Source organism: Equus przewalskii, chromosome 9 (genome assembly GCF_037783145.1).
Source record: "Equus przewalskii isolate Varuska chromosome 9, EquPr2, whole genome shotgun sequence".
In the NCBI taxonomy this organism is placed as follows: Eukaryota; Metazoa; Chordata; class Mammalia; order Perissodactyla; family Equidae; genus Equus; species Equus przewalskii.
Window position 1 is genome coordinate 20,865,547 of NC_091839.1, and position 18,353 is coordinate 20,883,899.

General features: G+C 56.0%; 1 protein-coding gene and 1 long non-coding RNA gene across 10 annotated transcripts; one reads left to right on the forward strand and one right to left on the reverse strand.

Annotated features, from left to right (window-relative positions):
• Positions 1-364: 364 nt before the first annotated feature.
• LOC139073553 (uncharacterized) lies at positions 365-8,636 on the reverse strand. 6 transcript variants are annotated; one of them, XR_011522427.1, is made up of 3 exons: positions 7,868-8,636; positions 1,150-4,693; positions 365-640 (listed from the first exon to the last, which is right to left on the reverse strand). It is a non-coding gene; the product is annotated as an uncharacterized lncRNA (long non-coding RNA). The 6 variants fall into 6 exon arrangements; XR_011522426.1 differs by lacking the exon at positions 7,868-8,636 and having other exon boundaries at positions 1,150-2,585; positions 3,835-5,013; XR_011522429.1 differs by lacking the exon at positions 7,868-8,636 and having other exon boundaries at positions 1,150-1,285; positions 2,060-5,013.
• Positions 8,637-9,081: 445 nt separating this feature from the next.
• SPACA6 (sperm acrosome associated 6) lies at positions 9,082-18,338 on the forward strand. Of its 4 annotated transcripts, XM_008525160.2 has the most exons (9): positions 9,082-9,387; positions 9,858-9,935; positions 15,713-15,781; positions 16,466-16,489; positions 16,847-16,924; positions 17,039-17,148; positions 17,598-17,754; positions 17,833-18,043; positions 18,236-18,338. In XM_008525160.2, the coding sequence occupies exons 1-9, from the start codon at positions 9,174-9,176 to the stop codon at positions 18,267-18,269; spliced, it is 975 nt and encodes a 324-aa protein (XP_008523382.1). In that variant the 5' UTR covers positions 9,082-9,173; the 3' UTR covers positions 18,270-18,338. The 4 variants fall into 4 exon arrangements, with proteins under 4 accessions (XP_008523382.1, XP_008523381.1, XP_070414537.1 ...); XM_008525159.2 differs by having other exon boundaries at positions 17,598-18,043; XM_070558436.1 differs by lacking the exon at positions 15,713-15,781 and having other exon boundaries at positions 17,598-18,043.
• The last annotated feature ends 15 nt before the right edge of the window (positions 18,339-18,353 follow it).

The window sequence follows — 18,353 nt, forward strand, 5'->3', positions numbered from 1 at the left end:
TGGCATTCAAGGTTTCAGCGTTCAAAAGACCGAGGTCAGGCTGAAGTCAAATAGAAAAATTTGAGCAAATATTGACGCTGAAGCTGAATTTTGTTTTTCTTTGTGAGGAAGATTGGCCCTGAGCTAACACCTGTGCCAGTCTTCCTCTATTTTATGTGAGATGCCGTCACAGTGTGGCTTGACAAGTAGTGCTAGGTCCACGCCCAGGATCTGAACCTATGAACCCTGGGCTGCAGAAGAGGAGTGCACGAACTTAGCCACTGTGCCACGGGGGCAGCCCCTGAAGCTGAATTTTAATGCAAACTAAATATGTGTAAACTCATGTACGTGTATGTGTGAAGTAAAGAATGGAAAGACACATAGGTTAACATAGATCCTGTATTGCTTTCCTAGGACTTCCATAACAAATTATCATAAACTGGGTGGCTTGAAACAACAGAAATCGATTCTCTCCCAGTTGTGGAGGCCAGAAGTCAGAAATGAAGGTATCAGCTCCTTCTGAAGGCTCCTTCCTCCCCTCTTCTAGCTTCTGATGGTCCAGCAGTCCTCGGCTTGGAGACGCATCACTCCAGTCTCTGCCTCCGTTGTCACATGGCCTTCCTCCCTGTGGGTCTCCTCTGTATCTTCAAATCTCTCTCTCCTTTTAGGGATACCAGTCATCGGAATTAAGGCCCACCCTAACCCAGTATGACCTCATCTTAACTTGATTATATCTGTGAAGACCCCCAAATAAGGTCATATTCACAGGCACTGGAGATTAAGCCTTCAACCTACCTTTTTGGGAAGACACAACTAAACCCACAACAGACACGTGATTTAGGGTGGAGAGGCCCCTGGGGAATGGACAAAAAGGGAGAAGTCCAGAAAAGGCAAGCAAAGAAAAAAGAAAGGTGGGGGAGGGGAGAGGATGAGTGTCATAAGAATATCTCCATGAGTATAAATTGTCCCATTTATGTGAAATTCTGTGCCTGTGCATGAAGAGACTAGAAGAAAGACCTAGCTCTATATTTCTCTGTAGGAATAATAACAACAGATAATTCTTCTCTGTGGCTTACCATGTGCCAGACACTATTTTAAGCACTTTACATATGTTAACTCCTTTAGTCCTCTGGTCTCAACCCTGCAATGTAGGTACTATTATTATCATACCCATTTCAGGGATGACAAAACTGAGGCATAAAGAGACACAGCTGGTGGAATAGCTGAGCCAGGATTCAAACCCGGGCAATCTGGCTTCAGAGTCTGTGCTCTTCACTGCCTTGCTGCATACAGTACAATTCTGTTCCTGGAAATCAAAAACACTATATGTGCATACAAATGTTTGTATATTTTAGAAGACATAAAATAAAGTGTCAGGATAAGAAAATAAAATCTTGAATTCTAATCAGGTCTGATGGGGAGGGGGTCACAAATGAATGTTCTGATTGGCCCGTATTGGGTCTCACACCCAGCCCATGTGTTTTAGGGGAGGGAAGAGGGGCACTATGCTAGAACATTCTTGTTAGAGTCACATGGAGTGGGTTTCTCACAGGAAAGAGAGGCTCTCTTACGAGAGGAAGGGGAAGTGCATGGCAGCTGATGGGCTTGCAAAACCTATAGCCACTCCGGCTCCAATCTCCTTGAACCTCGGAACCACCTCCCCTACTTTTTGCTGAGACGTGAAGAGCAGAGCAGCTGAACACCCTTCACTATTCAGAGGACCAGAAGGCATGATCCTAAAGGGAAGAGACGGGCTATAGAGAAACCCTCCCCCTCAAATCACACCTATTTTTCCAACTCTCCTTGTCCAGGAAAGGGTTAATAGTGGGAATGAGATTTGTCATCTTCTCCCCACCCACCACCACCACCACACACACACAGAAAAGATGCCCCCGTCCTCAATTCTTACAAGTCCACCAGGGGCAAGTTACCACTTGGGATTATTCAATGGCGCAATCGGAGCATCTGTTGCCTTTGGATCATCTGGTATTGCGGATTCTCTGCCCACCTGAGGATTATCACACCTGTGGGGATTAAGCGGTGCTGTAGGATTATCTTGAGTTTAGGGTTTAACCCCCACCTGGAAGGATTCTCTGGTGGTGCTGTAGGATTATCTCGGGTTTCAGGCTGATCCCTCACGTGGAAGATTCTCTGCTTTGATGTTCTTCATGAGCTGGTGCCTCCTTGTCTACAGCATTGACAGGTGACTCAGACCTACCCAAGGGCAGGCAGAAGTGTCTTCCTGGTTAACAGTCCCAGGAACTTGGGGACGGCCTGGTAAAGGGCAGAATGCTTCTGTTTTCCATTGACATGTTGTTCCAGGGTATAAGAATGGTGGAACTTGTGTCTCAGGCATGGATAGAAATGGTGGTCCCTGTATCTTAGGGGTATGGGAATTGCAAGCAGTACTTGTGTGCCAGTGTCTGATGGGAATGGTGGCCCTTGTGTCTCCAGGGCTGACAGGAATGGCGGATCCTGAGTCTCAGGGGCTGATGGCAATAGCGGATCTTGAGCCACGGGGGCTGCTGGGAATGGTGGATCCAGAGTCTCAGGGATTTGTGGGAACTGCAGTAGCTGAGTCTTAGGTGCCGAGGGATTTGTGAACCCTGGATACCAGAGAATGATGGAAACAGTGGCCCCAGTGACTCACTAACCAATAGGAATGTAACCCTTATGTTTCAGGAACTAACGGGAATTATGTTCTCTTATCCCAGAGGCTTCAGCAAGTCCCAGCCTAACCCACAACCCATTTGTTATTCATCTATCCCTCCGTTCATTCATTTAGCAAACATTTTCCTGAGCCTCTGCTTTGAGCCACACCCTAAGCTGAGCGATACTGAGGAAAGAGATGACTCAGCCGGACAGCGTGCCCTCATAGAATTCCCAGACAGACCGACACCCAGAATCACAACACAGCGGCATCAAGCCCAGGACAGAGACAGCAGAATGGTGTGGTTACCGTCCTGACCTCACTATGGGGCATCTGGGGTGAACGCAGGGTGATTCTAGATACCAAGTCAAGGTGCAGATTTGTGTGCATGGCAAGTCTCCCATGTGCCCAATGTCAATTTCAAGTAGTTCCACATTTTCATGGAGGCAGCCCACCTCCAAAGAAAGGGCATGGAATGTGGAGCCACAGAGGCCTGAGTTCGAATCCTGGCTCTGCTACTCGCTTTGTAAGCTTGGGCAACTCACTATGCAGAACCTCAGTTGCCCCATCCTTAGATGGAGATAATAACAGCCCCTAAAAATAAGATTGTTGTGATGATTGAATGATATAATGTATAACCAATACCCAACCTAGGGCCTGTCCCCAAGTAGACATTCAATAAACGGTATGTGTATTGATTATTATTATTCCTATCATTAGTAAATACTAATAAATTTTAAAAGACCTAGAAGTAAGTATTTGTCAAAACTTGGGTCCAGAGGCTTAAGAGCATTGGAAGAAATCAGTAAAAAACAAAAATCCTCAGTAATCTGCATATGCATAAGCATTAGTTTCTTTATGTAAAAAAAAGCTCCCAATTGATTGAATAAGTATGGATAAATAAATGTATACAATGAAATACTATGCAGCCACTAAAATGAATGTGGTAGTTCTATACGCATGGATATAGGGGAATCTTCAGGATATAGTGTTAAAAAAGCAAAGTGTAGAATAATGTGATCCCATTTGGGGACAGAAATAGAAGGAGAATGGTATAACACATGTGCATAGGTATAGAATTCTACTGGAAAGACACACAAGAAATTGGTAAGCATAAGACGTCCCCAGAAAGAACTGGGTGGCCAGGGGACAGGGTGGGAGGGAAATGCATTTGTCATTGTTAGAGCCCCAGAACCTATATCCACCATTGCCTGAGTGTCTTCTCGAAATGCCCCCAGGCCCCTAATGTCCACTAAGTTCCAAGCTGTGCACAGCATCTTCCTTCTTCCTCCCGGTTCCCCCCTGGGAACAACTCTTGTCCCCTCATTTCCTGGGCCAGACGGACTCCCGGTTGTTGTATCTTTTTCACTTCTTCCCTCCCTGTCACCCCCCACAGGCTGTCAGTCCCCAGTCCCTCCTGCCTCCTCACATTCTCTGCCCCATCCTCTCCTCTCTGCCTGCAGGGTCCCAGCCCCAGCTCACGCATCCTCCTCCCCACTCTCCCAGCCTCCACCACTCTTTCGTCCTTTATCCGTCCCCCACAGGGCCCCAGAGAGGGCCTTCTGACTCCCAGATCAGACCCTGCCCCTCCCCCTTGCTCACAACCCTCTGTGGCTCCCCATCACCCGCAGGAGAAAGTCCCCAGTCTGGCCTTCAGAGCGCTTGCGAACCTGGCCCCGCCCACCACCTCAGCCTCATCTTCTATGCTCCTTGGCTCCTGTCCTCTAAGGCTCCCGTCGGACTTGACTGCTGTGCTGTTCTCCCGGAATCGCCCCTGGTTTCCTGCCTTTGGGCCTCTGCTTAAGCCGTGCCCTCTGCCTGGACCGCCCTTACTGCTGCCTGCCTCTATCTCGACAATTCAGATTTAACTTCTCCCAGTTCTTGGAGGTCAGGCCACAACCACTGCCTTCTCTGGAGGTCCTTTCAGATGTCTCCAGCTAAAAGGATTCCTTCTGCCCCTGGGATCGAACAGCCGCTGGTCTCCCCTCTGTCGTACCCCGATCACCCTGGATTGAAACTGTCTGCGCTGCGTCTGTCTCCTCCATCAGACCGTGAGCTCCGCGTCTGCAAGGGCAGATACGGGTCTGATTCACCTCTGAGGCCCCAATGGGTGGTTGGGTGGGTGGAGAGACCCAAGCGGAGGGAGGGGAAGGAGGCTGGGAGAGAGAGAGGAGAGGAGCAGACCCCGATGGGGCGGAGGTGTAAGGAGGAAGAGGAGAGAGGAGAGAATGCACAGGGCAAGGAGGCAGGCAGAGAGAAGGACAGGGAGCAGAGGTGGAGGAACGAGGGAAAACGGAGCGAAGAGAGAGAAACGGGCCCCGGCCGAGGGAGGAGGAGGGACGGAGAAGTGGGAGCGCCGCCGGCCCCGCCGCCTCCCGGCTCCTTTTGTCCCTTCCCTCCTCCCTGCGTCACGCTCCCCGGCCCGGCCGCCCCTCCCCGCGCCCTCCCCCGCCCCGCTCCTCCTCCCCGGGGCTGGATGGAATTTTTTCCCCTGGACCGAGGCCAGCTCCGGGGCAGGGGGGAAGCCAGGCCGGACTGGGCCGGGCGGTGGGGAGGGGCCGGGGCGGGGGCCCCCTGGGGAGGGGGCTGGTCCGGCGGGGTCCCGGGCGGGGGAGCCGGCCTGCGGAGCCGGGGAGGAGGCGCAGGCCGGAGGGAGCCTGGGCGGAGGGAAGGAGGATGGTGGGGACGCGAGGAGGAAGGGGAGAGGCCGTGGGGCGGCGGAGGCGGGGAGAGGATGGAGAGGAGCCGGCGGTGGTGGGGCCAGCTCAGCCGGCCTGGGGGCTGACCGAGGAGACCCTTCCCTCCGACGCGGGAGCCGCGGAGCCGTGAGTCTGCGGAAAGGGAGGGGGATGGGGCCCGGGGCCCGGACTCCAGGGTCCCTGAGGGAGGAGGCAGCCGGGGGCCTGGATTTCTGGGTTCTGGGAGGAGGAGGGGGCTGGGAACCCAGACTCCTGAATCCTTGGAGGAGGGAGCTGGGGGCCTGGATTCCGGGGTCCAGAAGGAAGAGAGGGCAGGGAACACCTACTGGATTACATTGCGCGGAGAGAGATGGGGCTGTGGGAGCTGGGTACGGAGCTGGAGGAGCCTGGGGGCAAGATGCCCGCCCGAACCCTCGGGGGAGGCGAAGGGAGAGACTCTGGCTTTGGAGGTGCCCCTGGCAGCGGAAGGGTTAACGTCTGGCTGGAGGGGAGGGGGAGGGGCAGGGAAGGGGCTGCGGGGCTTTGAAGGGTCAAGGGTGAGCCGTGCAAGTGGGAGGGGGCCGCGGAGGAGGGGGGAGGTTGTCTGGGCTGCCAGACAGGCCAGGGTCAGCGGCGGGGGCAGGGGATGTCTGGCGGAGGAGAGGCCCAGCATCCATGCTCCCTTGGGGACCCGGGATTCCAGGCCCCAGCCCCCTCCTCCCTTAGATCTGGGAGTCGGCAACGCTGCCCCCTCCCTCAGAATTCCAGAATCCAAATCCCTAGCCCCCTCTACCCCAGGACCCAGGAGTCTGGGTCTCCACCCTCTTCCCACAGACCTGGGAGTCCACACTCCAGCCCCCACTCTCCACGAAACCCCCGAGTTCGGGCCCCCAGCCTCTTCCTCCCCCGAACCCAGGAGTCCCCACCTCCCCCTTAGCCCCAGCTGGAGTCCAGCCCTCCGGGGGTTAAGGGGGCGGGGCCAGCTGGTTGCCATGGTGCCAGACTGTTTGGGTCTGCTCTCTGACCCTTGGGGGCTCCCCAGGGTCTGCAGAGAGGGGGAGGGGGACCCAGACCTGGGGGAAGTCCAGCGCCAACCCCTTCCCCAAATCGGGCCTCTGGGCCCAGGAGTTCGCATCTCCACCAACGCCTTGTCCAGTGACCTTGAACAAGTCCTGACCCTTCTCTCTGGGCCTCAGTTTCCCCAAGGAGAAATTTGTTGGGGGAGTGGGGAGATGCTCAGGTCCTGCAAATCTTGAAGATTCTCAGCTTCCCCTCTCCTCTCACCCCCACCTCAGGCCCCAGGCAGCCCCGGGGCATGCTGGGAACCCAGGCCTGGGCTCTGGGCCAGGTTGTGTGGGGGGGGCGGGGGCAGCCTCCTCCCTTCCCCTTCCTCCCCACCTTGGCCTGACTCTCGCCCCCGCCTGAGGGTCTGGGAGGTTGGGAAGGAGGGAAGGGGGATGAGAGCTGGGACCGGAGACCCGTCTCTGGCCCCCGCCTCCCCCTTTCCTCCTCCGCCCCTTCCCGCCTCTCCTCCCCCTCCTCAGCAGGTCGCTACCCCAGCCCTGGGCCCCTTCTCCAACCACCCCCACCCCACCCCCAGCTCCAGACCTGGCTCTGAGCTGCGAGGGGGAGGGAGAGAAGGAAGGAGAAAGACAGAAAGAGAGAGAGAGAAGGAACAGGGAGGGAGACGGAAAGAGAGAAGCGATGGAGGGGGAGGGAAGGGAGGAGAGAGACCCAGGAGGGAGGGAAGGAGAAAGAGAGAGAAAAGGAGAGAGACAGAGGGAGAGAAGGAGACATGAGAGATGGAGAGAAGGGGGAGGGGAGAAGGGAGGGGGAGCAAGAGAGAGAAATTGAGGGAGAGAGAGACCGAGAGAATGAGAGGGACAAAGACGGAGGGAAAGAGGAGAAGAAGGGGAGGATGAAAGACAGAAGGGAAAGGAAAAGATTGAGAGAAGAGAAGGAGAGAGAGGGAGGGAGGAAAATAAGATCCGAGAGCGGAGAGACAGACTGAGGAAGGCACTGTGAGAGAGAAGGGGAAGACAGACAGACAGAGGGGGAGAATGAGCCATGCACAGCGAAGGAGAGACCACAGATGCAGGAGGAGAAGGAGACCAGGTAAGACAGAAGCCGAGACAGAGACCAAGCGGCAGCAGAAAGAGACTGCAGGACGGTCAGAGAGAGAGAGTGCCAGAACGATGGAGATGGAGCGTGAGACAGTGAGAGCAAGAAAGACAGAGAATGGACAGAGGGACAGCGATTGCACAGAGGGAGGGACCCCCAAGGGCACAGACTCTTGGCCCAGGGATGGAGAGAGTGGGTGCTGGGTCCCGCTGGCCTTACAGGCCCGGCCCCTCCCACTTACCGGCCAGCTTTGGCCAAATCCCTTCCCCTCTTGGGGCTCAGCCTTCTCCCCTGCAAAATGGGGGAACTGATAGCACCTTGTACTCCTGCCTGCGAGATAGCAGAGGCCTGGGGTGGTGTTAGCGCTCAGGGATCATAGCTGTCATCATTGTAAATGATGAGAAGCCGAAAGAAGGGACGGGAGAGGGGAAAAAATTACCCAGAGAGACTTTGAAGGTTTCATGTTCCCTGGTCCTCCTCTGCTCTGGTCCTGGATTCCTGAATCTGACAGGTAGGTGGGGAGCCGTCTTGCCCAATGGGCCAAACTCCAACACAGGTGAGGTTCCCTCTGACCCAGCATCCAGGAAGCCAGGCTGTGCCTTCCCCAGGGAGGCAGGCCTGGCTGGACTCCCGGGTCTGAGGGAGGCGGGGGCTGGGGCCTGGACTCCAGAGACCTTTGGGGAAAAAGGGTCTGGGGGCCTGAACTCCTGGGTCCCTGCTAAGGAAAGGGCCAAGGGACTGATTCCTGGGCTCCTTGGGGAGGAGGGGGCCGGGGGCCCGGATTCCTGGGGCCTGGCACCCACCCGTAGAACCGACCTTGCGGGGCCTTCGCCGCACACAAGCTCGTGTCTGTGGGTCCGTGTCGGGGGCTCACCATCGCGGCTGGGGCCTCCCCGGCCCTCCCCGCCCTCCCTGGCCCTCCTGGCCCCCGTCTGTCCGTCCATCCGTCTGTCTGTCCACCTGCCGCGCCCCCCGGGCTGAGGTAGGAGGTTGTATAGTTGAGGAGGACACCCACGGAGATCACTATACGGCCTCCTAGCTTTCCCCAGGCTGCGCCCTGCACGGGACGGCCCGGCGGGGACCCCCGGGCCCTGACCGCTGCCCCACCCCGCCGGGCTCAGGGGGCTGCCGCAGGGACCCTGAGAGGAGGAGCTGGGCTGTCTCTCCTGTCCTCGCCCCTGCATTCCTTCCCTGAAAGAGATTCTCTCTCATCGAGAAACCTCTATTTTGCTTTCTCTGTCTGTCTCTCTCCATGGTGTCTCTGGAGTCTTCTGTGTGTCTCTGCATGGTGGCTTCTTGGACGCTGTCTCCATCTCTTTTACTGTGCTTTCTGGGTCTCTGACCCTCCCGACGTCTCTCTGTGTCTCAGCTTCTGTCTCGGGCCCTCGTGGTGTCTCTGTGCCATCTCCACCTCTGATCCACCCCCCTACCCCACCCCAGGGTCTGTCAGGCCACCACACACCACAACTGCCGGCCTCTGGGTCCCTGAGACCCTTTAACCTGTGAGGACGTCCAGGGTCACAGGTGAGGTTCTTGGGAGCCTGGCGTCTGGCCCAACCACAAGCCTGGGGATTGCCAGTCCGATCCCTGACCCCTGGCACCCTTCTTTGAAAACCTTGGAGCCTGACATTTGACCAGCAACTGAAACCCAACCTTTGACCCCACACCATGGCCCCTCCCCCGCCCCACGGTGACCTCACAAAGGTCACCAGCTTCTCCCTGGGCCAGGACACAGAGCCTCTGCCATGGCCCTGCTGGCCCCAGAGAGTGCTGTCCCATCCACCCTGGTGGCCCTCGTGGTCCTCAGGGTGCCCGCCTGGGCCTGTCTCCTCTGTTTCACATCCTACAAAGAGCGGCTCCGCATCTGCCAGATCTTCAGCGGTGTGGAGGGCCCGGAGCGTGAGAAGTGCGAGAAGGCGTTCACAGCAGCCTTTCAGGGCCTCCTGGATACTGAAATCAGTGAGAAAACCCCCGTCGTCTTCCAGGGCCCTGGGGGGCATGCAGAGGGAGGGACCAGAGAGGCTAGAGAGACCCAGAGAGACACACAGACACAGGTGGACAGAGATCGGGGGGCAGACCCTGAGAGCGGGGAGGAGAGGCTGGAGCGGGGCTCAGACTCAGAGAAGGAAGGATAGAGACCAAGGGAGTCAGACTCAGAGAAGGAAGGATGGAGACCGAGGGAGTCAGACTCAGAGAAGGAAGGATGGAGCACTAGGGGCATAGAATCAGAGGGGAAGATAGAGACTGGAGCCGGGGCAGAGATTCACAGAGGGGAGGCTAGAGACTGGGGGGGACAGACTCAGAGAAGATAGGATAGAGTCTGGGGAGGGACAGAGACTCAGAGACTGAGATTGTCCACACTGTGGCCATGGTGTTGTGGGGAGGGCTGCCTCCCCCAGCCACTCCCCCCACCGCCCCCCCACCCCCAGACTACGATGAGAGAAACCACCTGCACGATGCCTTCACCCAGATGACCCACTCCCTCCAGGAGATGGCCACTGCCCGGGGTGAGTAGGGTGAGGATGGCACGGGTGGGAGATGTGGGCTCAGAGCCCCAAGAGGCAGACGTGTGTACCGGGAGGACGGCCAGAATGTGGCAGTGATCTGGGAGGAGGTGGTGCTGGGAAGCTGAGTGAGCCTGGTTACTTGTGGGGAGAAGGGATGGGCGATGCTGGCAGGAGGTGAAGGGACAGGGCAGAAGTGACTAGAGCCTGAAGCCCTGTTGGGATCAGGTAAACGTGAGTTCCGACCTGGCTATGTGTCTCTTCCTCTTCCTGGCTATGCAGTTCTGGACATGTCGCTTTCTCCCGCTGGGCCTCAACTTACCCACCTGTGAGGTGGGACCATCTCCCTGCCTCCCAGGATGGCCAGAAGCCCCAGCAAGAGGGGAGGGGCCCCCTGATGAGACAGACCCCAGGGAGGGGCTCTTTCTCTAGGATAAAACATATGTCTGTTCCTCATAGTTAACAAAGTGATCCCACGTTTTTGACCTGTGAGGCTATTACGGGGGGAGGAACGAGGGTAGGAACAGGGAGAAGACTGTTCTGTGTCCGCCGTAAAGAGAGACAGGCACATGTGACAGCCTTGGGGTGGGCGGGACACCAGAGTACAGCTCTGGAGACACACGAGTGTGGCCCTGCTGAGGGGCCTCGGGGCTGAGGGAACACTGGTGGCCGAGGGGCAGCGTTAGCAATAATCACACCAGGTCACCATGGTCACACGACACGTGATCCCCCTGAATCTGCCAGAGACTGGAACTGTTGGGGGTGGAGGGAGGCCCGAGTGCTGCTGAGAAGCATAAACCAGCCACCGCAGAGGTCCGGGGCTCGGGGCTTATTTCTACGTCTAAAGTTACTCCTTTTGCTTCCTGCTCTTGTCCACCAAGCTTTTTGGCAAAAACCCCCAAAGATGGGGAGCTTCCTGTCCATCCAAGAGGTGTCTGGGGGGCCGGCATGGAGAAGACTTCAGTTGGGGGATTCCCCGCCCCTAAAGCAGGACCTGAGGAGCTGGAGCTGGCAGGGGGCTCGGGACCCAAGGAGACGCCCTTTCTCCCCACGTGGGCTGTCTTGTCACAGAAAAAAAAGCAGGAAAGAGCCTAGCTCTGGTTGTAGAAGGTCGTCTAGAGCTGTGTGGGGGATGGACTGGAGCCAGGAGAGAGTGGAGGCTGGGAGGCCTGAGTGGAGGCTGGGCGAAAGGAGGCTGGAGCTGGGGCGGGGGCTGTGAAGGTGAAGAGGGGACCTGCTGAGAGAGTCGAGGGCAGGAGGGATGGGGCTTGGGTCTGATGGGCTGTTCAGGGAGGGGTTAGAGGACAGCGTCGGCCTGCGTGGGCAGTGGGCCATCCCGGTGGAGGGGGGCCCAGGAGAAGGAGCAGGAGTAGGGGCAGATGGTGAGCTGAGCTAGGACGCAGTGACTGTGAGGGGTCCCGGGGACATCCAGGAGTCAGCTAGATACATGGTCCAGGGTTCAGTTGAAAGGTCAGGGAGACTTGAGATTCTGTCCTGGAGGAGCAGGCTGTGAGCAGGCGATGGGCGGCGAGCATCAGCTCTGGGTATAGAAAGATCCTCCAGGGCTGTGCAGAGGATGGACTGGAGGCCGGGAGAAGCTGGTGCAATACGTTCCACAGATACTTATTGAATGTGCCAGGAACAACATTAGGGACCCAGCTGTGCCCAAAACTGCACACTGCCTGCCCTCAGGTTGCCTATATTGTAGGGAGGGATGGGGGACAGACAATAAACATAATCAGTGAAATACTACAGTATGTCTGTTGGCGATCCGTGCTGTGGAGGAAAACAGAGAAGGGAAAGGAGCGAGGTGGCCGATGGGGTGATCATTTAAAATAGGTTGGTGAGGGAAGGCACAAGTGAGAGGGTCCAATTGAGCACAGACCTGAGGGAGGTGACAGTGAGAGCCATGTCAATAATCTGGGGAAAGAGCCATCTAGGCAGAGGGAAGAGCCAGTGCAAAGGCCCTGGGGCCAGTGGGGCTGGAGTGGAATCATTAAGGGAGAAAGTGAGAGGAGATGCAATCAGAGAGGCAGAAAGGGGCACATCCTGTAGGGCCTTCTAGGCCAGTGGTTCTCAAGCCCAGCGTACATCAGAATCTCCTGGGAGCTTGTTAAGATGCAGACCCTTGGGCCCCACCCTCTGTTTCTGACCAGTAGGTCTGAGGTGGGGCCTGGAAGTGGACATTTCTAACAAGTTTCCATGTGCCGCTGCTGCTCCAGGAACACGCTTTGAGAACCAGTCTTGTAGGCCCTTGGACTGACTTTGGCTTTTGCTCTGAGATAGGGGAGCCATTGGAGGATTTTGAGGAGGGAGAGAGAGACAGGATTTGACTAAGGCCATGGGGGACAAAGGGAGAAGCAGGGAGACCAGTGGGGAGATGGTCGGTGGTGGCCCAGGCCAGTCTCAGTGGTCCAGGTGGGCCAAGATGAGGGCTGAGCTGAGGGGGGTGGGGCATGAGAATGGAGGAGAAGGAAGATCAAGAATTTGACTGTGTCTCTGCCAAACCTGTCTGTACATGGGAGAGGCTGTGTCTGCGAGACAGAGAGTTATTTATGCCAATTATCCCCTTTAGGGAAATCCTCGTACCAGGCCTGTGAGGTGGGGTTTCATGGCCCCATTTTCCAGATGACAAAGTTGGGGCTCAGCTAGACAGGGAAGACAGACTCGGGAGATAGCTGGACCAGATGTATGTGGGATGAGGAGGATGGGAAGAAGCCAGGATGACCCCCCCGCTCCCACCCCAGTCTCTCCCAGATGGAGGACCTGAGAGATGGACTTGCTGACTTAGAGTGGCTCTTGGTGGTGGAGTGAGACCATATATAAACCATGCAGTGGGTGTTATGGTGTAGAGAGCAGGGAATACACCACAGGCAGTGGTTACACGCAGAGGCTCTGGAGCCCAAGTGCCTGGCTTCAAATCTAGCTATGTGACCTTGGGCCACCTTCCTAACCTCTCTGTGCCTCAGTTTCCCCAACTCAAACTTGGGGACGGTCGTACTAATAGCTGCCCCTTCCGTAACGCTGTCTGCCAGGCACTATTTTAAGCGCTGACAAACCTTCTCACGCAGTCATTAAACGGCGGCTGGCACATCATTTGGGATGGGGATGCTTTTAGGTTGTATGGCATTAAAAACTCGTGAGGTAGACACTGGGGTCGTCCCATTTTATAAATGAGGAGATTGTGGATCAGGAAGGTTCATTCACTTGGCCAGAGTCACAGAGGGAGGAGGACTTGGGATGGATATCTCAGATCTGAGACAGGTGTGCTCGTAGATGGACGAGCCAGGACTCAAACTCAGATGATCAGAAACAGCTGAAGCTCCTAATGACACGCACTTTTGGGGAAGACTTGACAACGTCCACCCGCGCCCCCTTGTGGTTCACTTGATATAACCCCACCCCTTGGCCTCTTTAGACATTTCACTCCATCCCCACTTTCCTGGCATGATTTACTCTACAGAGAACACACCCTGCTCCATGGCCCACTTAGTATAGCCCACACTCACCCTCCCCTCCAGGTCCTGGGTTTGGCCCAAAGATATTCCCTGGATGATGACTCCAACATCCTGGCCTCTCATTTGAGCGCCCCACTCTGACCACATCCTCCTGATCATACTCCCATCTCCAGACCACACGCCTGCTCTGTGGCCAAGGAGAGACCTCTAAGTCCTTGACCCCTCATTCTGAACCCACTTCCTGGCTTCAGTGACCCCCCTCTCCAGTTTATACCCAGTGAGCATCACTTCAGCCACACTCTTGCCAATATGCTCCATTCTCTCCCTTTTTGTATGGTTTTAAATTGCAGAGGAACCTGCAATGGCATAAACAAGCTAAAAGTTTATTTCTCCCATTTAAAGTAAGACTTGAGGTAGGCCATTAAGGCTAGTGTGGCAGCTCTATATTCTTGGGGACCCAAGCTCCTTCTAGATTTCTGCTCTACCATCCTAGGTTATAGCCCTTGTCCTCATGGTCCTATATGACTGCTGGAGCTCCAGCCATCAAATCCAAATTTCAGGCAGCAGAATGGAGAAAGGGGAAGGGATCAATAAGATGACATCACTTCTCTTTTAAAGCTTCTTCCTGTTGACTCTCCCACATGACTCTTCCACTTAGATCTCAATGGCCAGAACCTGGTCATGGGACCACAACTAGATCATATGACCACAACTGGCTGCAAGGAACACTGCGAAATGTAGTCTTTTATCTGGGGACTCCTTTCCTGGCTGAAATGGAGTGTTCTGTTCCTAAAGAGAAAATAGACATTTGGAGGCACTCGCAATCCCGCAATCCCGGTGGATTATTTTGCTAGGGCCACTGTAACAAAGTATCACAGACTGGAGGCCTTAAGCAACAGATAGTTATTTTCTCACAATTCTGGAGGCTAGAAGCCCAAGATCATGGTGTCAGTGTCGGCAGGGTTGGTCCCTTCTGAGGCCTCTCTCGTTGGCTTGTAGATGACCATCTTTTCCTTGTGTCCTCACATGGTCTTCCCTCTGTGTCTATCTGTGTCCAAACTTCCTCTTAGAAGGAGATTAGTCATATTGGATCAAGGCCCACTCTGATGACCTCATTTTAATTTAATGACCGCTTTAAGATTCTGTTTCCAAGTACAGTCACATTTGGAGGAACTGGGGGTTAGGACTTCAGCACATGAATTTGGGAGGGGCGCAGTTCCTTCCACATTTCAGATTTCCAAAACCACTTCCGCCACTCCATCAATCCAGCCATCCACTTTGGAAAAAGCACAAAACCTTACAGTTTGCAGGCCGTGACAGTGTCCAAAAGTCAGTCACCCCTAAGGACAGAGAACATAAAAAAGTGAAAGAGGAGCAGAAGAGAATCGTGTCTGGGGATGATGGAGAAGGGGCGGGTGCCTAAGCTCCATCAAATGGCTGTCTCGTTGAAATACAGTGTTACAGTGCTTCCAAATTTTTTTAGAGAGATGCCAAGCATTTTATGTGACTTTTCCAAATTTCACATGATGGCAACTCATTCATTTTGTTTTTTTAAATACTTTCCTGGCCAAATGTAACACATCCAAGAGATGGATTGGGGCCACCGGCCACCAGTTGTGGTCTCCATGGAATTCATTCTACTCATCCTCATTGAGCATTTGCTAAGACTCAGGGCCCTCTCCTTGGTTCTGAGGACACAGCACTAAAGAAGGACATGTCCACTTACTTAAGAGACAGACTTAAATGATCACCATTATATAAATAGATGCAATTACAAACTGGTGAGAGCTCTGAATGGAATGAATGGGGCATTGAACTATGGGAGACAAAAGTAGGGAACTGGATTCGACTAGATTTGTGGTTAAGGAAAACCTCTAATGTGGTGACCCAAGGGTCGACATGAAGGATGAGAGGAGTAGGTGGAAAGAGAAGCCAGCACGTGCAAAGGCCCTAAGGTGCTGGAGAATGTGGTTCTTTTGCTATTAGAAGAAATGAAAGGTGAGTCATAGGGAGAGGAAACTAGGCCAGACCATATAGGGCCCAGTACGCCTTGGTGAGGAATGTTTCCTCTCAACAAGATAAATGTAGATGATGGGTTCCATCAGAGAGATGGTTAGGAAGCAGATGGAAGGAGACTGGGGACTCGTCAGCCCTCCCGGTAGACAGGGTGGGAGGAGGTGAGAATCAGGGAGGATGTGGTATATACCAGAGACAGGGATGGGGAGGGGCTGGGCAAGAAGCCGAGACACCATCACAGTACTGGCCTGCTCGGCCAGCCATAGGGGAAGGGCGTTTACTCCAAGGCCCCCCTCCACCCTCCAGGGTCCTTTGAGGTTGCCTTCCCTGATGCTGCGCAGAAAATACAGGAGGTCGTTACACAGCTTAAAGAAGGTAGAACAGATTCCGTCTCCTTCCCCCAGGCACGCACAGAGACTCCGGCGGCTCTCTCTAGTCCAATATCCTGGCCGTCTCTCTTCCGTCTCTTCCATCTCTTCTATCCTGGCCCAACCTGCTTCCCTTGGTGGGCCACTCTGGACACGGTCTCTTTCCCAGCATCGACCACTCTGGGTCTGGTCCTGCCCCTTCGGCCAAAGGTTTTCTCTACTAGGACCCCTTCTTGGGATGGTCCTGTCCCAGATGAGCCCGGACCTCTTCCTGGATCTCTGGGTCTGGCCCTGCCCACACTGTGAAGGATTTCCTATCCAACTGGGCCTCCTCAGTGGGCTACTTCCAGCCTGGCCACACCTCTTTTCTAACTGGGTCCCCTAATTCGACCCTGTTCTCTCCGAGCATCGCCCAGGATGTAGCCCTCTTCCCTCAAGTGGAATACACCAGAGCTGGCCCAGCCTCCTTGGCGCATGCAGCAGGCCTGTACCTGACCTCTCAGTGGGATGCTGCAGGCCTGGCCCGGTCCTCAGGTGGAACACCGCAGCCCTGACCCCGCCCCCTGGGTGGACCGCTGCAGGCCTTGCTCTGCCCCCTCGGAGGAATGCATCCGGCCCAGTAACACCCTGTAGGGAAGCTTCAGCACCTCCCGCGACTTGCAGGGTAGTAATGCTTCCTCTCTCTCCACAGCCCCGGCCTGCATCCCTCCCTGCGGTAAGCAATTCATTCAAAGCTCAGAATTGGGGGAGGAAGGAGGTGGTCGGCAATGAAACGTAGAACTTCGAGTGGGAGAGCATGGGTGGGCCTCCGATCCGAAGGAGGCCACTAAAAGCCCTGGAGGAACGTCAGTCAACCAGGTATTGTTCACAAACCTCAGAGAAGGCGGGTCTGAAAGCCATAGCAAACCAATAGGAATCCTAGTGGTGAGAGAGCCAATGAGCGCAGGGGAGGCGGGGTCCAGAGTGTGTCCGCCGATGGAACCCAGGAAGGCTAAACACACTTTAAGTTGGCCAAGGGGACGCGGCCTGGGGAAGGCAGAGGGAGCCCAGACCCCGCATTCCCGCCCCACAGGACTCCAGGAGGTCGCTCGGCGCTTCCGCTGCCGCGGCTGCTACTCCACAGTCTGCGACCTCCCGCTGGACTGCCCAGGTGAGGGGCGGGGCCTGGGAGGGCCAGGAACCCGATGAACCGGAGCAGCGAGAGCAGAGCGGCGAAGGGGGTGGCCTGGGGCGGGGCCGGGATGGTGACGCGGCCCGTCTTCAGTTCAGGATGTGACGGTGACCCGGGGTCAGCAGGCCATGTTCTCTTGCACCGTGAACTTCCAGCTGCCTAAAGAGGAGATCACCTATTCCTGGAGGTTCGCAGGAGGAGGTGTGAGTCGGGGCGGGGCCGGCGCAGAGGATTTAGCAGGCGGGTGACGCTTTACTAGAGGATGGGTGGTCAGGACCCAGGCGGTGGGTGTCACGGGAGCTCGGTCTCGATTCAGGCTTCCTGCAAGGGGAGGGTCCTGGCGTTTAGGGGAGGGATCAAGGCTCAGAAAGCACGACCGGGGCTCAGGGGGTGGCTTATGCATAAGTATTCAGGGCCGGAAAATAAGTACCAGGCCCACGGGGTGGAGCCAAGACTTGGGAGGCGGGCTCTGCGTGGAGGACCAGCGAGTCAGCACTGACGGGGGAGCCAAGGCTCGAGAGGGCGTGGTCTAGCTCGGGGGCGGGCCTTGTAGGTTGCAGTTCGGAGAGTCGGGCCGCAGAGAATCTGACATGGGCTCGGGGCGGGGACGGGGCACCGCTCCTCTCGCTGCTTCAGCCCGAGCGTCCCGCAGCTCCGGACTCAGGACCCCTCCTACTTCCGAAACATACCGCGGGCCGAAGGCTACCTGGCGCGGATCCGGCCGGTGCAGCCCACGCACCGCGGGACCTTCTCTTGCGTGATTAAGCACGACCAGCGCCTCCTGGCGCGGCTCTACTTCTTTCTTAACGGTGCGGGCGGGGCTGCGTGGAGGGCCGGGCTGCGCCGGGGGCCGGGCTCGCACCCGGCTGACGTGCGCGCCTCCGCAGTGACGGGCTCGCCCCCGATCAAGGAGACCGAGCTCCAAAGCTCCTTTCGCGAAGTTTTACTTTGGGCGCCGCGGGAGGCGGAGATGATCGAACCCTGGAGACCGAGTCTGGGCGAGCTGCTGGCCACGCCTGAAGCCCTGACGCCCAGCAACCAGTGCCTGCTAGCGGCCACCGCGGCCATAGCATCAGCGAGTCTGACCTTGCTGGCGTGGTGAGTCCCGGGGACTCCAGAGTCCCAGCATCCTTCTCTCTTCTTCCTCAGACCCAGGAGTCCAGGCTCCCAGCCCCTCCTCCCTCAGGCCCAGGAGTCCACGCCCTGCCTTTGGGATCCAGGCTTCCAGGACCCAGATTTCTGGTCCTTAACCTCTTCCCCACACACTCAAACCCCTTCTTGTCTCCCCAGGATGTTCTTTCGATGGTACTTCAGTGGCAACTGACAAAGGTATCTTTTTCTCCCTTCCTTATCCTATTTGCGTTTCTAAAATAAAGAATATATTTCAGCTCTATAGAGTCTTTTATCT

Bases quoted from the DNA above. Each gene is read 5' to 3' on its own strand.
- SPACA6 (XM_008525159.2), top strand. From the start codon at position 9,174: ATGGCCCTGCTGGCCCCAGAGAGTGCTGTCCCATCCACCCTGGTGGCC. The intron at 17,149-17,597 runs GTGAGTCGGGGC...AGCGTCCCGCAG, and splicing joins GGAGGTTCGCAGGAGGAGGT to CTCCGGACTCAGGACCCCTC. The intron at 18,044-18,235 runs GTGAGTCCCGGG...TTGTCTCCCCAG, and splicing joins AGTCTGACCTTGCTGGCGTG to GATGTTCTTTCGATGGTACT.